The 24,135-nt window shown below is 37.3% G+C and overlaps 2 protein-coding genes and 1 pseudogene across 4 annotated transcripts in view; 2 read left to right on the forward strand and 1 right to left on the reverse strand.

Moving 5' to 3' along the window:
* Nucleotides 1-8,734, forward strand: part of SCYL3 (SCY1 like pseudokinase 3) — a 48,541-nt gene extending 39,807 nt beyond the window's left edge. The window contains exons 11-15 of one of the 2 annotated variants that reach the window (XM_040263545.1): nt 1,440-1,611; nt 3,940-4,098; nt 4,907-5,577; nt 6,034-7,351; nt 8,359-8,734. In XM_040263545.1, coding sequence (XP_040119479.1) covers nt 1,440-1,611; nt 3,940-4,098; nt 4,907-5,577; nt 6,034-6,093 — 1,062 coding nt within the window. In that variant the 3' untranslated portion in view covers nt 6,094-7,351; nt 8,359-8,734. Of the gene's footprint in view, nt 1-1,439; nt 1,612-3,939; nt 4,099-4,906; nt 5,578-6,033; nt 7,352-8,358 lie in introns of those variants that run through there. The other variant, XM_040263547.1, reaches the window with a different exon arrangement.
* LOC120880676 lies at nt 959-1,076 on the forward strand (annotated as a pseudogene).
* Nucleotides 5,685-24,135, reverse strand: part of CUNH1orf112 (chromosome unknown C1orf112 homolog) — a 51,219-nt gene continuing 32,768 nt past the window's right edge. Inside the window, exons 14-25 of one of the 2 annotated variants that reach the window (XM_040263544.1) lie at nt 23,305-23,387; nt 22,910-22,961; nt 21,339-21,428; nt 16,753-16,938; nt 14,852-14,974; nt 13,642-13,737; nt 12,179-12,292; nt 10,447-10,551; nt 9,771-9,851; nt 8,759-8,878; nt 6,892-7,071; nt 5,685-6,405 (exon numbers count right to left, since the gene is read on the reverse strand). In XM_040263544.1, the coding sequence (XP_040119478.1) occupies nt 6,382-6,405; nt 6,892-7,071; nt 8,759-8,878; nt 9,771-9,851; nt 10,447-10,551; nt 12,179-12,292; nt 13,642-13,737; nt 14,852-14,974; nt 16,753-16,938; nt 21,339-21,428; nt 22,910-22,961; nt 23,305-23,387 (1,254 nt within the window). In that variant the 3' untranslated portion in view covers nt 5,685-6,381. Of the gene's footprint in view, nt 6,406-6,891; nt 7,072-8,492; nt 8,879-9,770; nt 9,852-10,446; nt 10,552-12,178; nt 12,293-13,641; nt 13,738-14,851; nt 14,975-16,752; nt 16,939-21,338; nt 21,429-22,909; nt 22,962-23,304; nt 23,388-24,135 lie in introns of those variants that run through there. The other variant, XM_040263543.1, reaches the window with a different exon arrangement.

Consider the following 24,135-nt stretch of genomic DNA (forward strand, 5'->3'; position numbering starts at 1 on the left):
CTGTTCCGTTTGCCCTAGAGAAGAATGTGTGTTCTGTTCCTTTGGGATGAAATGTTCTTTGTATATCTAAATCCATCTAATGTGTCATTTAAGGCCAACATTTTCTTACTGCTTTATGTCTGGATGATCTATCCATTGATGTAAATTGGATATTAAAGTCCCCTGCTATTAATGTATTGCTCTATTCCTCTCTTTAGGGCCTGTTAATATTTGTTTTAGGGACTTCCATGTAACTCAGACAGTAAGGAATCTGCCTGCAATGCAGGAGACCTGTGTTCAATCCCTGGGTCAGGAAGATCCTCTGGAAAAGGGCATGGCAACCCACTCCAGTATTCTTGACTGGAGAATCCCATGGACAGAGGAGCTTGGCGGGCTATAGTCCATGGGGTCGCAAAGAGTCAGACACGACTGAGTGACTACCAGTGTTTGCTTTAATTTAGCTGCTCCTATGTTTGGTGCATGTGAAGTCGCTCAGTCGTGTCCGACTCTTTGTGACCCCATGGACTGTAGCCTACCAGGCTCCTCCCTCCATGGGATTCTCCAGGCAAGAATACTGGAGTGGGTTGCCATTTCCTTCTCCAGGGGATCTTCCCGACCCAGGGATCAAACTCAGGTCTCCAGCATTCCAGGCAGATGCTTTAACCTCTGAGCCACCAGGGAAGCCATAAAGTATTTATAAATGTTATAAATGTTGGATTTATGTATCATCATGTCATGCCTTCTTTTATTACTGTTTTAAAGTTTGTCTTGTCTAAGTATAACTTCCCGAGATTTCTTTTGGTTTTCATTTGCATGGAACATCTTTTTCTGTTCCTTCACTTTTGATCTATGTATGTTCTTACATGAGAAGCCTCTTGAGGCGACATACAGATGAGTCTTTTTTTTTTTTTTTTTTAATCCATTCAGCAACTCTGTCTTTTGGATGGAGTATTCAGATTCACCAACAATTTGGGAAACTGCCTACAGCCTTACCACGCTGAATGCATCCATCTCATCTGAGCTCAGATGCTAAGCAGGGTCGGGCCTAGTTAGTACTTGAATGGAAGACCACCTGGGAATACTTGGTGCTGTAGACTTAAAAGGGTTCAGCCCTTGGGAGGACTCTGTGGCGGTGGCTTAGAGGCAAGAGCCGACAGGCATCATAATCTAAAAACTTTCATAGCAACTTAACAGAGTAGTCTTATTTCTAATACATTTCTCATGTATTTATTTGACTTCATCTTTACTGTATCTTCAAAAAAGGATCAGGGTGTGCTGGATTGGGAAGGGAAAACATTGGTCCTTGACCACAAACAGAGAGCCACTGACCTAGAACACATCTAAGAAATGAAGTTCACTTAAACAGTCTGACTGCAGCCCAACTACTTGTTGGGGTTGGGGGAAAGGGAGAAGAGACAGGCAATATAGTTCTGTACATTTACTACCCAATTTACTCCTAGGTTTTACTGGGCCTGCGTGATACCAGCGACTCCATCGTGGCCATTACTCTTCACAGCCTAGCAGTGTTGGTCTCGCTACTTGGACCAGAGGTGGTTGTGGGAGGAGAGAGAACCAAGATCTTCAAACGCACTGCCCCAAGCTTTACTAAAACTGTGGACCTTTCCCCAGAAGGTAAGAGTGATTAAAAGGTCCAGTGTTACTGTCTTATTAGATTTTAAACATTATACAAGTAACACAGATAGATTATATTCAAATGATACAGAGAATTAAAAGGAAAACGTTCATTTCCCTTTTTCACCTCCTTCTGGGGCATCTAAGGTAACCAATTTTATTGGTTTAATGGAAATTCTTTCATCCTTTTAATAAGCCCACAAAGACACAAATATATTTTAACACACACATAGGATTTTAAAAAAAAAATACTATGCAGTTCCACAACTTGATTTTTTTCATGTAACAGCTTATCAGGGACCTGTCTCCAGGTCAATACATAACTACCTAATAATGTTTTATTGATAGCTGCCTAATATTTCATTGACTGTAATTCATTCAGTGACCTCCCTCACTGTTGATGGCTGTTACACTCCTTTCTAAATTTCTGAGTCAAAGAATATACAGAATATTTACATCTTAATAGTGTCAGTTTCCAAAAAGGCTGTAGCAGCTCTTAGTGACACCTTAGTGTTTTAAGTTCTTTTGATTTTGATGGCCTGTTAGGTGACAAGCTGTTGATTTTTACGTACTTAAGAGAAAAAAATCCTTAATTCTGATGTTCCCATTGAAATATTATTACCTGGGAAGCAGCAGTAATTTCTGGTCTTTATAGGCTATAAAAAAATAAGAATTTTGTATTGACAGCGCCTTTGCTTTTTTGCTCCTTTGTATAACCCTGAAGGATGATGGCCATGTTATGAAGCTCTGAATCTGATTCAGTTCTCAATGATAGTGAGTAGACAGCATGGAAACAGTTATTAGTAAAAAAGAATTGCCAGACTTTTCTCTAATTTTGCTGCCAAGAGAATTTTTAAAGCAACACTGACTCCTCAAATTTTGAGGAGTCAGTGCTTCCTTGGTGCTACTGAGTCAGTGTTAGTGTGACTCTGAGGAGCTTCAAGAGGGTGATGTAGAAACTGTCGCCGCCTCTTCAGCCATGAAACATCACACCAAACTGAGTGAGGTCTATTGTTACCAGTTTTTCTTTTAGCAGAGCACACAAAAAGCAGATGAAGGGTTTATATTTCATACTAGAGGAATTTCTGGCCAGAGGAGAGGATATGCATAGTTTTGCGATAAGGTTTAGGGGTCAGTCTCTAGGGACAGCTTTACATGTTGAATTAACAAAAGTCCCCACTCCTAACAACTTTATTTATTGGATGGGGTTTTCTGGTTCTAGATATTTTACATACTCTCCATTTGGATCACTCTGTAATCTGAATAGGAAACAGAAAAGGGCACCAAAGCATCAATAGTGGATAAGTTTTTATTAAAATAGATTTTCCTGAAAACTTGAATCCCACTGACTTGCCATGTTAGACTCTTCCAGGATGGCTGAGACCCTGGTGGCAGCTTGTATTCCAGATTTATGGTAAAGAGAGGCCCTTGTCCTATAGGGCAGAGGGGCTGCTGGGAGAGGGACGTGTGTAAAGGAGGTACTCTTAGATTTTTTTTTCCCTTCTGTTCTTAGTTTACCTGCCTGATCAGACTTAAGAATGAAGGCTGATACTAAGGTTTATGAAAAATGTACCTGAGGGAAATAAGTCTGCATGAACAAGAGTTAGGGAAGACAATGTAGAGAAGGGGACAATTTGTAAGAAAAATTAGTAGGTTTCAGCAGGGAGGATGGTGGTAGAAATATGCAAGAGGGTGGTGGGCTTGCAAAGATCAGACTGGGGTGAGGAGGGGAGGTGCGGCCTGTGATGACTCAGCCCAGGCCACCCCCTCATTTTCCTAAGGCAGACGAAGTAGTCAAAAATTTTGGTAGGATCCTTTTGACCAGTACTCATTCTTAAAAGTATGAACTTTCTAAAAGGTGCTAAAGACTACATTTTCTTAAAACATTTTTCTTTTTCCAGTTGGGAGTTAAAGGTCCATAACATAAAATCTACTGTCTTAAACATTTTAAGGTGTACAGTTTTGTGGCATTAAGTACATTCATATCCGTGTGCTTGTACTCTTTATTCTTAAAAGGAAAGTAGAATCAAGTAGTTTTAAGTCACCATTGAGATGTTTTTAAAGGCTGTTAACTTTTATAACTAGGTATCCTAAAGGTTTTCTCTATTCCAAATGCTTACTTAATGCTTGAATTCTTTGTTTACCACCATGTGGACACTTCCATAGTAGGTATGATTCTCCAAATATTTGGAGACGTCCTCTCCCAGCAGGTTATTTTTTATCTGTGTTAAATATACCCCTCCTCTTAACTGTTGCTCACCTAACATGTGATAGGAAAAGAAGCAATTTACTACTCTTTCATTTTTTGGAGTTTTTATTCATCTTCAGATTCTCCTGTGCACGTCACCTGCAGCCAGCGCAGTCAGAGCTTGCCAATCATGAAGAACCCCTCCCCTGGCATATTCCCTAAATGTTTTTCTGGCAACATGCCCATCAACAGCAAGAAGCACATACCACAAGATTACTACAGTACTTTTCTACAGACAGGTAGATTTATTAAATTTATACAGCTGTTCCACTGCTTGGTGAATGTTTTCCCGAGTAATTAAAATTCTGAAACTAAAGGGCATTTTGGAACTATTGAGATTTAATTCTCTTTTTACAATTATGTAGTCACCTTGGGTGCATCTTTTTTCTCTGGACTACAGGGTAAATACTTGTCTTTTCTTCGTAACTGGTGGAGACATTGCTTGCATTCTTTTTTGCACCAAATACTTCACTTTGGGGACTTTACCCAAATTATATCAAAGTATGATAGTTCTGGAAGATGTTATCAGGTATACCATGAAAGAGGAGTTCAGAGGAGTTCTGTGGTTAAATAAGTTTGTGGGATTAAGCATACAGTCAGACCATACTAAAAAGGACTTCATGACTTGACTATGCTAATGAAAATATATTTAAAATGAGGATATGTTAAAGAGAGGCAGCCTACTTGAGCATACAACACTTTCTCAAGGTGTATACATAATTAACGTCTTGAGGGTATCAGTGCCTGGCTAGAACATTTTTGTATTTGTTATATAGTATGTTTGAGTATTTAGTAAAGGATTAGGTGCTCCAGTTAATTGTTGCTTGGTATGTGCCCATCAAATCACATTTGTTTAACTTGTATCTTTGTTGGTTTATGTTCTGCTGGGCTATATCACAGTTCAGTGTACATGGGTTATTTCCAAGGAATTGGGTCTATACATTTCTTCAGTGTTAACTTTCTCCTAAATATATTGCATGTCTTAACCAACATTTCTTAACCAACATTTTATGAGAATAACTCTTGTACATATATATCCCCCCACAGATGATCAATTTTCTCAGCCTATCAAATTTCCCATCAATGGCATCTCTGAAGTGAAAATTACCTCAGGAGACAGTGAAAATTTTCCATCAAGTTCTAAAAAGTCTGAGGAGTGGCCTGACTGGAGTGAGCCTGAGGAGCCCGAGAACAAAACTGTCAACATAGAGGTTTGTCCTGCAGATACCCACGCAGTGGCCCAGTCCCTGCTCACTAACCTGAATGCAGAGGAGCCTTGGGATGACTTTGAGCCTGGCAGCTTAGATACTGAAGTAAACCTGGAAGGTGGAATGATGGCCACAAGACCTGTTACCTCAGGGGAGCAAAAGGCCACTCCTGCTTTGCCTTCGAAATCGAGCCTACCCCAAAAGACCAGTCTTGCACAAAGCAGGGATGACCCAGGCCAAACCAAGCCACCAAAAGTGTTGTCACAAGAAAGGCGCCTTAAAGTTCCATCAGAACTGGGTTTAGGAGAGGAATTTACCATTCAGGTAAAAAAGAAGCCAGTGAAAGACCCAGAGTTGGACTGGTTTGCTGATATGATCCCAGAAATTAAGCCTTCAGCTGCTATTCTTATTTTGCCTGAACTGAGGACAGAAACAGTGGTTCCCAACAAGGATAATGTCTCATCAGTGATGCACTTTTCCTCAAAATTTGCTGCAGCAGAAATTACTGAGGTGAGGATCATTAAATTGTGTTATTAGTTTACATTATTTCCCTCTCACAGGAAGCAGTTATATTGTCCCATTTATAAAGAAAAGAAAAAAAAAAAACACTCTCCCAGTGAGAGAAGACTGATGCCCACAACTGGTTTATTAATGTGATCAGAAAATGAGCAAAATCAATTCCGGTCAATGGCATCTTTTTTTCTTCCCCAGGAAAATGTAGTAATAGAAGTGCTTGGGCTAAGTGTTAAATAGTCCTTGTGAAAGTTTTTTTTTAATGCTGTGATTTTGTAATAGCGGAACCAAAGTGACCCTTCTTTTCACGTTTCTGTTATAGTAAACTATGTATGAAGAAATGCATTCTGGCATCGAAAGACACGTGTTGGGCCCCTTTTAAATTCCCAATCTTTCAAATCTGAATGTGACTTGTTTCAGCAGGTTGCCCCTGTTTGCTCTCTTTTGTTGCAGGGAGAATCTACAGGCTGGGGGGAAGATGGTGATCTGAACTGGGACGATAACAGCTGGTGACAGTGACTGCAAGTCACTTTTCAGGAAAAAGGATTTCTTTAAAACAAAGAAAAAAAATCAAACTAATACCTCAGGAGCAGGCACTGCAGATGAGAAAGCCCCAGCATCCTGTTTTTCTCATGTCAGGAGCTCTTTATCCAGTCTGCCAATGGAAATGAGAGGAGACCTGGCTTGCTGGTGGAGAGCCCTGAGCAGTGCAGAGGTTCACAGCCCTTCTCAGAGGAAGAGCCTGTGCGTCTGACGGAGGCCAGTTTCTGTGAAGAGCAAGTGGCTGTGGAAAGGTGGAACTTACTGCTTTCTTCCAGAGCAATTCTGGAAGTAAAGAAAATAAATACAAAAATTCAAGCTGATTAGCTTAATTCTGTGCCATTTCTTTGTCAGAAGAGTAAACTCTATTATGGAATACAACTTACTGAAAAACTTTTAGCTATAAAGTATATAAATGATTTTAAATTGCTAAGATTTCCTTAGGCAGCTTATTTATTTGTTTACAGAGGTACTATCTGAGTGAGTGGCCCTGTGGAGACCTGGGCAGTTACCGACTGTTTCACTTTTATTACCTTGTACCAAAGTCCTTAATGAGAAATATCCCTCACAATCTTGCTCTTTAAATGTCCATAAATAAAGACTTATTTTCACTAGATTCAACTTCAGAAACGTTTTATGTGTTAGACCATGTACAGATATGTCAATATTTCCATTTACAAAATGTACTATAGGGTAACAAAAAAATCATATTCAACTCATTTACCTAGTTGACAAAATGATCTAGTCCACTAACTCTTCACCTTAGAGTACCTGACGTTTTAGCTTATCAATCCTTTCCTGAAGTGTCACCATTTCCATCAGGAGCCAGTCTGGAGGAGGGGACTTCTGGAGTAGTAACTCGATCGCCTCCAAGGCTGCTATTGCTGCTTGCAGTGTCGACCTGTACTCATCTTCTGAGGGGAGCTCATGACGGGCTCTTTTCACACAAGGCTGACAAATGAGAAAAACATGTAATGCCATGATCCCCATTCCAAATAGAACTTTCCTTTTGGACTAAAGCTTACAAGGACAAATTCTAAAATTGTAAAGTTTTATACGGAAATTTTATTCTAGTTTTTGGCTCACAGGGGCAGGAGACCCCTACCCCCGCCTTCATCTGGAGAGAGACATGAAGGCAGCGTTGATTTGCGACAGGGATTCAGGGTGCTACCACAACTGATGCTCAGGGTCCGAGGAAACGAAGAGGTGCTGCCTTGTCCAGTGACTCCAGGTAAGTGTTCTTTAGCCATATAATCTGTCCTTACAAAAAACCCCCAAGTATGAGTTTTTTTAAATGCCCTTTTCTTTTTAATGCTAAGTTTATAATGATGCTTTCACTGTACCAGAAGGAGGACAAAGGGTTAGAGCCATACAGTTTTTAAAATCATTGTCTTCCTAAAGATGGTCGTAATATATAAATTCTTTAGAGCTTATTTACACTACTGATATATTTCACTTTGTAGATTTAAGGCATAAGAGTTAACGTCTTCAGTTCAGTTGCTCAGTCGTGTCTGACTCTCTGCGACCCCATGAATCGCAGCACGCCAGGCCTCCCTGTCTATCACCAACTCCCGGAGTTCACTCAAACTCAGGTCCATCGAGTCAGTGATGCCATCCAGCCATCTCAACCTGTCGTCCCCTTCTCCTCCTGCCCCCAATCCCTCCCAGCATCAGGGTCTTTTCCAATGAGTCAACTCTTCACATGAGGTGGCCAAAGTACTGGAGTTTCAGCTTCAGCATCATTCCTTCCAAAGAACACCCAGGACTGATCTCCTTCCAGTCCAAGGGACTCTTAAGAGTCTTCTCCAGCACCACAGTTCAAAAGCATAAATTCTTCGGCACTCAGCTTTCTTCACAGTCCAACTCTCACATCCATACATGACCACTGGAAAAACCATAGCCTGGACTAGACGGATCTTTGCTGGCAAAGTAATGTCTCTGATTTTTAATATGCTATCTAGGTTAGTCATAACTTTCGTTCCAAGGAGTAAGCGTCTTTTAATTTCATGGCTGCAGTCACCATCTGCAGTCATTTTGGAGCCCCCCAAAATAAAGTCTGACACTGTTTCCACTGTTTCTCCATCTATTTCCCATGAAGTGACATGTCTTGAAAACCAGTTATTAGGTTTTTAAGAGTTGTAACATATTTACCATTATGGATTGCCACTCCAAATATACTATTAGTGCTCAAACAATTTTGAATATCCTTAGCAATGTCAGATTTCTGCCTTTTGATAGATATCATTTCTGGACTGTGATGAATGAGGCCAAGGAGCAAACTGAACATTTAAGAAGGGATGTGAGTCAGTTTTCTTCGGTGGTTCAAAAACTACTGCATTTGTAGTATCACTGGTACAAAGACATAACTTTTCCAAAAGTTACTACAAATAATTTAAAGTTATATTAAACGTATATTCAGTATCATGTTTAAAACTTTTTTTGGAGTCCAACCTCTGTTCTCTGTGTTGTTAGCCTTCCAGAAAGAAGAAATGTGATTTTTAAGAGAGCAGCTACCATAAAACAATTTCACATGTCTATTCTGTATGAGGCAAAGAACCACACTAGTTTGTTTTACTTTTGTAAGTAATAAAGCAAATGTTTTATTAAAGCTTGATCCACAGTGAAGAGCAGTCCATACCTGTAAAGATGACATCTTTGTTTCTTCTTGAGTAACTTTAGCCAAAGGCTCCCAGAAAGTACCTTTTTCCTGTTTGATACGTTCCACTCTCGCAGCTGTCGTTTCATCTACAAACCCTGTCTGCCAGAGATCATGAAGAACCAAGTAAATACCAACATTAGCATTCTCAACTTGTTATCAAAATGGTGTGATACTCAGTGAAAAGACCTGTGTGTATTAAATGCCGAATGTTTAACTACAAGGCTCAGCTTGTGAACTAGGCAAATTCTGGAAGTAAGTTGGACTCATCTGTAAAAATTATCCTCAGTGTGATTTGGGTTAAAATATTTTAGACTGTACGCCTTCCCTACAGGAAAAAAAAAAAAAAAAAAAAAAAAAACACGATCATCTGCTAGCCTTTACTGAATAGGGTGAGAAATTTTTAAAAGAACCATGTACACACACTTACTTACATCCAGCTTATGTATAATATATGCATATATACAAAAAAGAGACATAGTCTACTTCAATAAGATACTCTTGTCTGAGAAATGTAAAAAAAAAAAAAAAAAAAGAAAGAAAATTAAGTACTTAAGCATAATTCACTTTATCCTAGTATTCTAAATTTGTGGTTTAACTGTTCTATTAGTGTTTCAGTTAACCTTTAACTTATATCCTACCACTGTCCCCAAGTAAGTTTCAAAGCTCACACAAAATACGGGAGCCACTATTTGGAAAAGCCCTGATTGGATTATGGTGGTGAATATGACCCTCTTGGGCCTACAATTCCACGTGTGAGTCTAATGATGGTGAGTTACTAGTTAGGGATCCGCATTCTTTTTCTCTGGGTCTGGATGATCAAAACTGCAGTATCCCAGACTATAGCCAGAGTAACGCAAGTGTTTCACTTCTGACCTGCAGTGAGGTCCCAACTGCTTAATAAGCTAACAGGATATTCAACCTGGCAATAATTTTTAAAAAAGTAACATAACAAAATATGTTCTGCTACTTGGATGCTATACAAATAAAATACCTTCTCCAAAAAGGATACAACTTTTTTCTTTGTTTCTTCAGAACTGAGACATTGTGGAACTATCTCTTCATGAGTTGTTCCCTATTAAAAGATTGATAAAACTAATTTCAGTACATTTTAATAACCTGCAAAAAGACGTACACAAGTTTTAAGAGCTACTTTAATTAAAAATGCAACTTTATAAGAAAAATCGCTCAGAAGATAATAAGCTCATAGTTATTTGAGGGTGCACAAGTATAAAGTTGTGAGCTGTTAACGATTTCTGCCCAATCATCCCAATATTTTGGGGACTGTACAATGGCAGCTAAGAGTAAAAGCAACCCAGGGCAGGGTCGCCTTCTCTACAGAGCTGAGCTAACAGGTCTGTGTTCATCAACTTAGCTCCTATGAAAGGTGGAGATGAAATATATTATCATTCAACCGCAAACAGCATCTGAATTAGGACACCTAGTCTGAATGCTTGTTCTGATCATTACTACTGAGGACCTTAGGAAAATAACTTCCCTTCTCTGGCCTTCATTTTTAGATCCGATAAAACAGAAGGCTAGTAATATCTCCTCCAGAAATTTTATGGCTAAGATACAAAAAGCAGCTCTATACATGTTTTTGGAATATTTTGCAATATCAGAAAATGTTTTAGACATCATTGTGACAGACTGGCCTTCTAATTAATTACCTCAGCAAACTGAGTAAATGCCTCCAAGGAATGTTGTTCTAGTAGCCAGTTCCTGTCAGCTAGCAGTGAAGCAAAAACAGAAGACAGGCTGGACAAAATTCTGTCCTACAAAGAAAACCAAACCTTATTAGAGGAGAACCTCAGCAAAGTACATTCGTTATCAGTTTTCCATAATTCTGTCCCAGGGAACACAATAAAATGTGTTAAATTGTGTCCCTCCTTTGCTCTAAGCCCCACTGCCTTTGTGTTAGCTCTCCTATCAAATATCCTTCCAGCTGCGGGGTGTTCGCTTCCCATTTCCCCTGTTCTGGAGATGCCTCCTCGGGTACCTGCCTGGTTTGCTCCCTCAGCGTCAGGTGTTACCCACGTCACTACGGTGAGGACGCCAGTGACCAAGTCTGATTTCAGACTCTACTCCCACGTATACAGTCTTTCTTCCCCTTCTCTTGCTTTATTTCTCTCCATAGCACTCACCACCAATTTAGTCCTTTTCCTATATCTATCCCCACTGTAGTAGTCTGTTGCTTCTCAACAGGCTGAGGGTACTTATTAGTTTGATTTACTGAATAATGAATCCCCAGTATTAAAATAGGGATTAAAATAGCACCTGACATATAGCAAGAACTTAACTTTTTCTTGAATGAATAAATGAATCAATATCACATGGGTTAAATGCCTCTCCTATGCTGATGAATTCCCCCAAATTTCTTTAGATCTTAACTTCACTCTGGGAATATGTAAGGTAATTTCTGCTTTTATTAAACATTTGTTCCGTAGGTTCTAGGCCCATAAGGGTCCATGGCTATGGCACTGATGAAACAGAATTTCAGAATATATTTACATTCATTTTATGCTAAAAATATAGCTCAAATGCAAGTATCTTTGAATACTTCTATCCAGAGAGTTGAAAAGAAGCTGTCAAGTCTACACTTACCTCACACACAACTTTACATGATGAAAACCAACAGTATGGTATTGTCTCCCTTTGAACAAGAGAGCCCTTTACAAATTAACCAGTTCAAGTTTTGGTTTCAAGGTTTTAATTATTTAACATGTACTGAGAAAACATTCATCATATTTTTGCCCCACTTACATAAAAAGTTCTCAGCACTGAAATCTTCATAGTATGACCCAGAAGTAGGGAGAAAATGTCAAGTGTCTAGAATTGTCTTAACCACAGTAATAAGGAAGGAAAAACTCAATTTAGGAGGAAGACTTCTTTTTGCTGTGAAGTATGTCTTAAGATTCAGTAGAAGTGTATCACCAGGCCTTTACAGTTTTATAAATAAATATTTATTTGTCAACTATATATACTTCGCAAAATTATCAAAAATATCTTCTAAAAAAACAAATAGGCTCCCTTTAGTGGATATAGAAACCAAGAGAATAACTGATAAATCACCCAATTTCCTCACTATACATTATTCCCTCTCACTATACATTGTTCCCTAGAAGACATATTTTCCTTCCTTAGGAACTTTGTATGCTAGAACCCAACTATCATAAATCTTACTGTAGCCAGTTCTATAAATTATTTGTATGTCAACATATATTTTTCTAAAAGTAAATGACTTGAGTTCTACTAACAGTCATCCTCTCTTCACAAAATAGTTTTTCTCCAATTTTCACTTGTCAGCAATCCACAGAATCCCAGAAATTAAAGCCTGAAAATCCCTCAGTAATTATTAGAGATTTTGTTAACATGGGAACAACAGGATTAAGAGAGTATTACCTGGATAGTTTGAGGTATAAAAAGTTTTCCCAGAGAAGAGAGAAAATCCAGAAATGCCAATCGAACATGGTCAGGAGGCTCTAATTTAAGCAGTGAGGTCTGCAAAGTTATGACCTGAAGATGCAAAGACCAAAGAATAGTTACAAGCAGTTATAAAACAAGTGCTTTATAGAGACACAACTAAGATTTAGATGGGCATGCAGGATGGGAAACAAAACCAAACCCAGGACAGTCAAAGATTATACAAAGCCTATACTTCATAGGTGGAATTTGAATAAAACAATAAAATCACTCATTCAGTTACTACCACAATATTAGTCTTACCAACCATTGAAATAAAAAAAATTCATGTGTTTCTGAAAAACAATATGCCAGCGTTCTTCCTTTAAATCTTTAAAAATTATTTTGTATTTTAATTTCTAGAGGGAGAAGTTCATTCTTTAAACATGGATTGGCAAACTTTCTGTAAAGGACCAGATGGTAAATATTCTGGGCTTGCATGCATATATATATATATATATATATATATATATATATATATATTAACAAACCTTGAAAAATGTAAAAAATTTTCCTTAGCTATGCTGAAAACAGAAGAGCAAACCTAGTCAGGAAGCCATAGTTTGCCTGGTGTAAAGGGCACTGAGATAGTCTCTATGGCAGCAATGTCTCAATGAATAATTTACTTATGTTGAAATTTTAAAATGTTAGTTATTTACGATTTTTTTTTAAAGGTAGGTACAATTACATCAGAACTATCAGTATTTTTCAAAAAAGATTAGAATCTTCAGAATCAACATATTTGAGTCAATTATTTTACTGTATTCTCTGTAAATTCATATATAGTAACTAAAAATATACCTAATTAGTAAACATTTTTTATTTTTTTAATTTATTTATTTTAATTGGAGGCTAGTTACTTTACAATATTGTATTGGTTTTGCCATACATCAATGCTAAGTTCTTCATGTACACAACCAAAACCAGAGCTACTAAAAACAAGGTGTTGCTAGTCTCACTCTCTACAATATGCTTCCTAAATAGGAAAGACTAGCTTTACCTTGGAATAGTTTTTATTTCTTAAGTGACAGTAAGCTTAAACCAACTGAATTAGGGGATCAGTTCTGTCTATTATGAACTCATTCCAAATCCTCAAATCACTTCAGGTAAGATGAAGGCCTTCTCCCCTTTTCCCTCTTTCCATCACTTAGAACCACCCAAAGTGAGGCATACCTGAGGCCTACAGTCCATGGGGTTCCAAAGAATTGGACAGGACTGAGTGACAAACACAACTTCAACAACAGCTTCTGGCATACCTTTGAAAATGCTATGAAGGCAGGGTTCCCAGGTGAACTGACTCCTAACCTCAGGGTTTCCTAAGCAGTTACCAGCAACAACAAAACAGGTCTGACTATTCAGTATCAAAGAGATAAGAGAATAGATAGCTTGCCCACTATTCTTACCTGACTTATCAGCTGAGGATCTAAATCTTGAATGAAAAATCCCAGCAGTGGAAGTAAAAGGCTGAGTGTCTGCTGAACATAAGGTTGACCTATTACCTTAAATAAGAAGCACAAAATAATTTTGGCGAAAATTTTCCATTACATAAGACTAGCCACATTCACATTTATTATATTCCAGGAAATATGCTAAGCACTTTATATTTATTACTTCACTTATTCCTTATAACTCTACGAAGCAGGTATTATTACCCTCACTTTACTACTAAGAAAAAGGAGTAGAGAGGTTAAATAATTTCCTCTAGACACACAGTTAGGAAAAAGTATAGCCATGTTCTAAACCGAGATTTAATTCAGATGGGCATCTCATTATTTTTATCTGTCTCAGAAAAAGCTTGCTTATTCCTTAGCTGTCTTAAAATTCTCCTCTCCAGAACTCTTGCTTCTATTATATTATAAGCTTTATCACCAGGAAAGATCCTCAGTGAATATTTATTGAATGATTTAATGAGGATCAGGGGAAATAACTTGTTGAAGCTAAAATGCTACAACAGTGAAATCTAACCATATACATAAACTTTAATGATAAAATATCATCTGCAAAACCATTTCTGTTATTTCACAAATGTGAATGGTGCCTTCAACTTCCACTGACTGGGACACCCAGAGGCTAGTATTTCAACTTATCAATAGTTAGATATTTAACTAAATATGATTTTTAAATTTCAATGATCTGTGGGACATATATCATTCTAATTCTAGCCTGATTTTGGCTTTTCTGGAGAAGAGGAATACAAGTTAGCCACATCCATTTACTTGCCCCTTCTACTATTAAGCCAGACCACTCTCGCACTGCTCAAAAGATCTTACAAAAGAACTCCAGAATCACAGAAACAGGCCATAGCAAACAAAGAAAGAAGAAAAAACAGTAGGAGAAGAAATTAAAAAAAGAAAAGAAAGAGTCCAACTGGTCTTGACAATAGAAGCTAGACTGTCACTGTCACTTCACTAGTTTCTAGTTTTATTAATATAATTCAATCACACTTAAATAGAACTGGCTGAGAGAGTAAAAGTAGGCATTTTTAAGTTCTAATCACAAGTGCTGCCAAGAACCTAAAGTAACTACATACATTTTACTCTGTATGGAAATTTCATTCTCTTTTTCAATATTTTATTTGTTCTTCAGCGAAATTATTACAGTTGTTTTCCTTACCAGTTTAACATTTAAAAGAATTGAAAGCTGACTTCCAATTTCCTTAATTGCCGTTTGCTGCCCCATATCCAGAGCTTCACCAGAAGAATTACATACAGCAAGCAGAGCAGAGAGCACTGTGTTCTAAAGGCGAGAGACAGGGAAAGGACCTGAGTGTAGACATCAGTCTAAAGGAGCTGGAAACCAATTACCTGCAGGTTTTGAGTTACCTCTAACTCTTCATAAAAATACTAGAAGTGTATTTCTAAGACCCAAAGCCATCTTTTCAGCGATGTCTTAACACATGTATTATGTTGGCCAAATAAGATATAAGATGTTATAGAAACACTCAAATTTTTGGCCAACCAATATATTTTGTTAAAATGACTTTTCCTTATACACAGAAACATTTGCTTCATTTTCCTAAAATTTTTATTTTTCCTTTTAGGTTGAAAATTTAACAAAATGGAAACTGTATCATATTTTAATAAATAGATTTGATACAAATGGCCAATATGGTCAAGCTAATTCATACTATTTATCAACTAAATTTTTTTCACATTATGTACTTAGCAACCTTTTAAAGTTTACGAAATTATTGTTGTTGTTGTTGTATAATTAATCTTTAAAAATTTTAGCAACACTGCATTCAATAAACAAATATAGTACCTAAGTATATTATTTAGAATTTAAAACAAAAGATAATTTTTCCTGGATTCACTCTTAATGATATATCACATATCTGTCCCTCTGGCCAGGAATGGGGTTGGTTGGCGTGTGGTAACAATCAGAAATTTTGCCCTTCATCCATTATACTTCAACAACCACACTTAATTTTATGTAATCACCACACAGCTTTTAACTTAAGATTTACTTATTTCCTTTTACAATAAACATTAACTTGCTGATCTAGTTTTGGTCATACAGTAAAGATCTGTTGAATTTTAGAAAATAGGTGCTTTTATTTTCTCTAATACAGAAGTTTTTGTCTTTACTATAGAAATTTGTGTATAATGAATACAAAACCTGAACAATCTCACTATCTCCTAACTAGGTATTTAATAGGTTTCTTAAAGGCACATAGAAATATTTCCTTTCAATATATGTAAATGCTTTAAATTATCTTGATGATTACAGTCAAATATAATAGAGAATCAGAACATTTACACTCAGTTTAGAAATATAAGTCTCAAGAAAACCCTGAACTCAATTTAAAATTGCAAATAAACCCTCACCCCTTTGAATGCTCTGTGCCCAACCTTGCTTGATTTGTCTCTTATCACAAACTGATATATAATATGTATCTAAGTTTTACATATATATATATATATAAAATGTGTGTTACTTCTTTGTCTACAGCTAAAGAATGTAAATCCATGAGAGCAGGAATTTTTTTTGGTTTTGTTCTTTGATATATTTTTTATCTCCAATGCCTAAAACAGAGCTTGGCACATATAAGCATTCAAATATGCTGAATGAATGAATGAATCAAAGAATGTGCAAATAAACACCAAACAACATGTACTATATTCAGTTTTCAAAATTGTATTTTGACTTACAGATCAACTTCTTTATTTCATTATTTTAAGAGGGAGCATTCTAAATAGGTATATAAAGACTCAGAAGAGATTTGCATAAAATGAGGGTTGTACAAAAAGAAGAATCTTCTCTACCAAATCTAGAAATATGTCAGCAGTTATACTACAAATAAAGTATTTCGCAATGTGTTCCACCCTCCCCTCTCATATTTACATCAATCAAGATTACAGCACATTTCTCACAGACTCTTACAGTATAAAAATATGAAACTCTTGCTATATTCTGAGGGCACAAACTGTGTCTTTTTAACAACACATTCCCAGTAACTAAAGCAGCTTCATAAACAGCTACAGAATGAATCAAGGCCATCATAATGCACTTACCAGAGACTCAAGTTCTTCCAGCGTGCGGTTACTGCCTAGCCACTTCATACACCATGCAATACCTGCTCTGCTGACCTCAAGTGCAGTTTGTTTCCTAAGCTCAGCAGGTAATGCCTGAAAGGAAATATACTGCCACAGAAGCAGATTTTCTGTTTCTTTTGGGGGAAATTTCTGGATAAACTCCACCTGAAATTAATTGTTAAAAAAACAAGAGTGACATAAGACAGTCTAGTGAACTGATACACCAAAGTGAAGTATTAGCTTCCATATTTAATATTTTTTTTAAAGTTCTTGGGATTTCTCCTGGTGGTCCAATGGTTAAGTCTCTGATTCTACACTTCCAGTGCAAGGGGAGCAGGCTGGATCCCTGGTAGGAGAACTAAGATCCCACATGTTGTGTGGGTGGTATGACAAAAAATAATAGTTCTTAACTGTGTAACAGTATCACAAGGTACCAGATCAATGTAGCCTAAATGAACAAGCATTTTAGTTATTTTTTGTTTCTGCATTTGTTTCCAAATTGAAAAAAACACAGGTTAAGTGGAACACTATATAAATGCATTAGTGAGTGAAGTCGCTCAGTCGTGTCTGACTCTTTGCGACCCATGGACTGTAGCTCCTCCCTCCATGGGATTCTCCAGGCAAGACTACTGGAGTGGGTTGCCATTTCCTTCTCCAGGGGATCTTCCCAACCCAGGGATCGAACCCAGGTCTCCCGCATTCCAGGCAGACACTTTAACCCCTGAGCCACCAGGGAAGCCCTAATAAATGCATTAAGAAATGTTAAATTATTAGTCATATCAGCTATTTTAAATGCTTCTACCCAATAAGTCTATTTTTTTCCTAAGAATTGGTGTACTCAACAACTTGTACAGTAATATTACAAAATACACCAACAAGATTGATTTAGCCAACCTTTCTGGTTTACTACTTAGCTATCACAGAGAAGCAAAGGTCACAGGTTCAGTTTTCCAATGGGCTAGCCAGCTCTGCTCTACTTTAGACAACATATGAAACTCATTCGCAAGTGTTCAGAACAGTATGGTTGGCAAAACAATTCTACCACTGAAATAATTCAAAGGGTTTGCCAGGTTAACAGAAAAACAGTACTGTTCTAAAATGCCATGTTAATGGGCTAGATAAAAATGGCAAACAAAAGTTATTTTAAGAAAGAGCTAAACTGTTTAAATCAGTTTCTGGTAGAAAAACTGCAAAAGCAATGGTGTACTTAATTACTAATTAAGGTATACTCTAGGAATATTGATGTAATTTTTAAGAAGAGTAATTCATTTTACAAATATCCAAAGGCTACTTAATGAAAGAAAAAAAATTTTCTTACATCAAAAATGAGAAAAGAAAAAACACATCACTATATTAAATCTGACAGAGAAACTCTTCTACACATCATATTTATATTTGAATTTTATTTGTTTGGAGAAAATACTTAGCTGTCAAAACAAGGGAGAAATTACATGGCTATTTTCTGGGACAGCTGGTAAAGCCAGAAAAATGGATCCCGTCATGAGCTATGCATCTATTACAACAGGCAGCTTTACTCATGAAACCAAACTGCATCAGGAAAGCCAAGAGAACTGTGCCAACTAACATCAATTCAAACAAGACCTTTCTTTATAATAAAGTCCAGTGAGTGAATGAGTTCCCTTTCCAAAACAGAACTATAAATAATAACACCCTGGACAACATAGGTAGGTGTTGCCAAGATCTGTTACATACAAAGACTGATTTATTTATTTACTATTCTGGGTTTGAAAACCTTGGCCTCAACACAGTTTTCAAGATTTAAAACTGCTAGTGCTGACAGTTCACAAGGAGTGAAATATAAGGGGATCTAATGTGCAGAGCTCATGACTTCCCTCCTTAACACTGAGAGAAAAATACACCAGTGGGCTTAAAATGCAAATATATAATCTTTCCTTTAGATGAAAATGGTAGCACAGCTGCCAATGTGCTTCAACCAGACCATACTAATATCCTTTCCCACCAGGTAACCTCAGGAAATAAAAAAGCATATTTCCTAGGGTAAAAGGGAGTAAGGAGGCAGAGGCAACATCCCAGAGGAGGCCCCTGAAGCAGCTGCCTGAAAACCATCTAAAAACAATACGGGAGACATGGAAAGAGCACAGACTTGGGAGCAAAACAGATCTTATCTGAATCCTAGCTCAGTCATTTATTATGTGTGAGCTTGGAGAAGGTCTTTAATTATCCTGAGTTATTGAATCTTCATCTGTAAAATGGACATAACATATCATCTATCCCACAAGGCTGAGGTAAGGATTAAAAGAATTAAAGTGCCTATTACAAAACCTGGTCCATAGTATAATCTGAAAAAATACAGGTTTCCCTGCTGCTTCCTTTAAGATGCTGGATCATGTCTTAAGAGAAAAGGAAAAAGAGATGACATGACATGACAGAACAACTAACACTTGTTAAATCCTCACCTGATGCATATATACACTGTATCTCCTTGAGTCTCACAACTGCCATCTAAGTAATAATATTTCAATTTTAGGGTTAACTAACTCTCCCAAGGACTCTCAGAACAGGAATTCAAATTCATGTTTCTCCCTTAATGTTAAGTGTTCCACAGTAACTTGAACACAGCAGGAAAAATCAGTATTTGATAAATGAAGTAAATGAAGGAAAATATTACAAGTAACCCCTCATTTATCCATAACTTCATATCTGATAGTTGCAATTATTTGGAAATTTCAAAATAAACTGAGAAGTATGTAAGAGATCTCTAAACATACACTAGAGTTTGTTATAACAAACCTCCTAGAACTCACTTGGGGCTAATTCATTCTGAGTTGTATTATCCTAAAAGTTAAAATTTCTCAACTCTGGGAAAAGAATGTTATTCCTACAAAGTGAGAAAATGGAGGATCTCTTCCAAATCCCACTTCTTCAGGAAGGGCCTGCCAGTTAAACAGGGCTTCTAGGAAGAACCATATACCAGGAACCAAGAGTATGACCTTTAAAGATAGGGGAGTGGAAGGTAGTAAAATTGCATCTGGAGCAGACAGCTCTTCAGGAGTTTTACAGGCCGGAACAGCAACCCTAACATGCTTTCTGGAGGGCGCTGAGGTGGGCCTGCTGTGCTCTTCTGCCTTGGAGACACCTAAGGAAGAGGGCCAGAAGGTCAGTGCGGCTCCTCACTGCCCTGCCATCCTCTCTTGGCAGGAAAGCAGGCATGGACTTGGGGTAAACACTCTGGTCAGAAATAACTCAGCCTTTACTGAGTACCCTCTAAACTCGGCACTATGCTAAGTATTTCATATATATTATCTCTAAATCCTTACGAAATTTTTCAAAACAGTTACACATTTCTGTCACTTTGTAGGCAGGGAAACAGTTTCAGAAACAATGACTTGTCCAAGGTCATATTAAGCCAGGATTCACACCAAGGCCTTTAACCCACTTCACTAACCTAGTGTTTCCCCAGCTTGTATCCATGTCAGAATCATGCAGGAATTTAATAATAACAAAAACAAGTTACTGAGCCTCACCCAACAGCCACCACTCCATACCCATTCTATTCACAGGCTTAGGTCCTGGAACCTGTATTTTGTAAAAAGCTTGTAAGAGCTCCAAAGTGACTAATCCAAGGGACTACACCAGGCTACCAAGGTTCCTGTAACTGGATAATCTCCTCTGTAACACAGAGCTTGTCTTCCTCACAATGGCAAACAACTAGGGCTCATCATACTTACAATTTTCCCCAGAAAGTTCAACTTGTTTACTTTGAAAAAGATAAAGATATCATTTTCATTTAGAGAGTAAGTAATATTCTAGCTCTTCAAAGTAAGTTAAAGGGACAGGGGATACAGAACCATTTCATTCCAAGCATCTTAAATGTATGAGAAATAAGAAGAAAGAAGACAGAGTTAGATGTGTGCAACCTCCACCTACTCCTCCACCATCTGTTCTCTCAGAAGACAGAATGATTATCTGTAACTTGCAGTAAAGATACTGACAAGGACTCTCTCTTTGACCAATCTTAAGTCAAGCTCTTCTTAGCTCTCTTCTTGAGAAGCCTTTGACCCTGGGCTTGTATCCATCTTTTCTGGGTCTTGCATTATCCAGTTTTAGCAAGAATCATAACTAAATTTAGAAAGAATCCCTCACCCTTAGTATCTGATCATCCTGGTCTGTGTTCAGCAAGAATCTGGTCAAGCCAGAATGACCCCCTTACCTCTGATGTATCCTTTTAGGAATTTTTATCCACAAGACGCCTACCCTGCTTCGTGACCCTAGATTCACACTATGCTGTATTCAGAACTGAGCCCAGTTCTACACTGAAATCTCTTCTCTCCTATTGCGACAGCTCTGAATAAGATCTATTTTTATCACTTTAACTTGATGTTAAAGTATAGCTCTGGCTTTTCTTTAACATCAAAATCTAAATCCACCTAAAAGCAATAAGCAAAGCAATCAATATATTAAAAATTTACATTCAGATGTTAACATTTACATGTAGAATAAATGGGGGTGAAAAAGCCTTCAAAAGTATCTGAATCCAATTCTCAGCAGCTGCTCAAAGACAGTGACAAAGATGATATCCTTGCCTGTTGGGGTGGGGCCATGAAGAAGAAGAGACGCCTCAATAGTATTGATAGGTTGGTGAGCTGATAACATTCTCCAGGGCAGGATTTTATCTGGGAAAAGACAGGAGAGAGGGCAGAGATCAAGACTTAAAATCATAGCTTTTATAAGCTTTTATATGCCAAAATATTAACAACAGCTCTTTCTGGGAAATAACATGGAATTTTAATTTTTGATTTGGCACTTTCCTCTAATTTTTTCTCTTCCATGAACCTACTTTTGTAATATGGAAACAATTTTGATATATTTAAAAACAATACTTTGGAATTTCTATTTCTAATTACCATTTTGATTATAACTTGATATGTTAATCCCCCTACTGAAAGATAACTTGTGAAATTTTTTAAGTCTAAGCACAAAAGTACAGAGGTGAATATAACTGTAAGATGGAAGCGTCATTAAAAGAATTTAAAATTCCCATCATAATGTGCTAGGAGAGCTTTTATTTAAAGTAGTTATGTGACAAATAACATAAAAGTCACTGTTTTGTGTAAGATGTCATGAGGATTTTTAAAAAAATTGGGTAAGCACTCCAGACCATTAGCCACAGAGACATAGATGTCAGCTGCCTAGTTATCATGCACCTCAGTGAATTTAGTCTACAATATCCTTATAGGGTAAACCAAGAAATATATGAAACAAAAAACAGAAGACACATGGCCCACATAAAATCTTATCAAAATCCAGAGACTAAAAACACACCAGTCATGCCAATCTTATATGGAACATAAACATCGAGATTTAAAAGCAAAAGATCAACACTGAAAAGATTAACATAAGTCATCATTAACTTTCTCTTTGTATCTATTCACATTACTTCTTTACCCAAAAGGCATCAATTACTATCACATTTAGTCTCTCTCAGAAAGAGATACATCAAAATCAAGAGTGAGGATGTCTAAGTCATATTAGAGAGGGGCCTGGGGCAGGAGAGAGGGGCCCGGGAGAGGGAGGAAGGAGGCGAGAGTAAGAAGAACTTTGGGTCATCCACATTAAGGCTAACTCCTATTCTCTACTTTGTATTCAATTTTAAATTTATCCTAAAACAACCTAATTTTTCTTCCCCAGATCAATGAAACTCCAAAAAATTTTGAAAATATGAGACAATTCCCCAGCGTTACAATCTTTCTAATATATCTTTCTCAATAGCATCAACATTGAAAGTGAAAGTGTTAAGTCACTAGGTCGTCTCCAGCTCTTTGTGACCCCATGGACTGTAGCCTGCCAGGCTCCTCTGTCCATGAATTCTCCAAGCAAGAATACTGGAGTGGGTTGCCTTTCTCTTCTCCAGAAGATCTTCCCAACCCAGGGACTGAAACTGGGTCTCCTGCATTGCAGGCAGATTCTCTATCATCTGAGCTACCACGGAAGCTCAGCATCAGCACTAATGCAGAACAAAAAAACTAATTTACTGTCAAAATCATGTAGCTAACATGCTATTTCTCCTTTTGATATTCACATTCTTTAAGATTATCATATCCCCAAAGGAAATGCATGGGAAGTTGAATGTTTTAGGCTTTATAATTCTACTTACCAGATGGGCCACAATGGTCACATGATGAGCACAGAGTTCAGCAGTCCCATATCTGTGAAAGAGAAGCCAATCTTCATACAATTATTTATACAATTATTCAGAAAAGCAAGATGAACTACCATAAAGCACTAAATATTCTAAACTGCAGTTATTTCCATGGAAAAGGAATATCACAACATACAAAACGACCTAAGCTATAGGTTCTGTTGATCTGAGCCAAAGAAAGGAAGAGGGAACTCAGTCCCTAATTCAGTGCTGTGATGTGAAATCAAACCATTTTGGGGGGCTGTTAAAGGATTATCAAGATTTAATTTTCTATAAAGTTACAAGTATAAAGTCATTTACTTCAATCACTACAGTAAATCAACCCCCAAATTTTAAAAAGTATGTTGTACCGAGCAAGGAAGCACCATGCGTCCATAGCCAGCAAAGCGGTGATCATATTAGCACTAAGAACGGCATTCAACAGGGCAGTGTCCTAATGAAAAACAAATGGTTATGATAAATTATCATTAACATTTCTCAAAACAACAAAATACTATCACAATCCAAAAAAACCCAACAGATCCTCAATAGGAAAGCTCTACTTTCTAGTGTCTGAAAGAATCTATGTTGCCATCCCCTCAACATTTATTATGTTCAGCATTGGACTGGGATATGGAGATGCAAAGTGATTGTCAATGTGGTAACTCAGTCACTAGGCTCCACAAACATCCTCTATGTAGGCTGAACTCTCTAGAACAATATATATAATACACATGCCTATACTTCTGTTTCTGTCTTAACCTATTCAAAGACAATATTTAATATGTGCTGAATATTACCCATTTATAATATCATAAATGATACTCATTTTAAAATAAAATTTAAGAATTTTTTCCCTAGAATTTTATCAGAATCTTTTCTAATCTAATTTCAGTAAAAAGGGACTTCCCCGGTGGTCCAGTGGTTAAAAATCCATGCTTCCACTGTAGGGGTTACAGGTTCGATCTCTGGTTGGGGAATTAAGGTCCTGTGTGCTGCATGGTGCAGCCAAAAATTTTTAAAAAACCAAAACAATTCCAGTTTAAAAAAAAACAAACACATTAAGCCTAGGATCTGTAGGAGACTTGGTACTACATTCTGCTATTCTGTTTCTTTTTAAGAAACTGAATTAGGTGAAATCATAGACCCATTTTTCTTCTTCTCACACTGTCTTTCCATACCTTTCCACCCCAAATGTTTTC

This window comes from Oryx dammah, unplaced genomic scaffold, assembly GCF_014754425.2.
Source record: "Oryx dammah isolate SB20612 unplaced genomic scaffold, SCBI_Odam_1.1 HiC_scaffold_21, whole genome shotgun sequence".
Classification (NCBI taxonomy): domain Eukaryota; kingdom Metazoa; phylum Chordata; class Mammalia; order Artiodactyla; family Bovidae; genus Oryx; species Oryx dammah.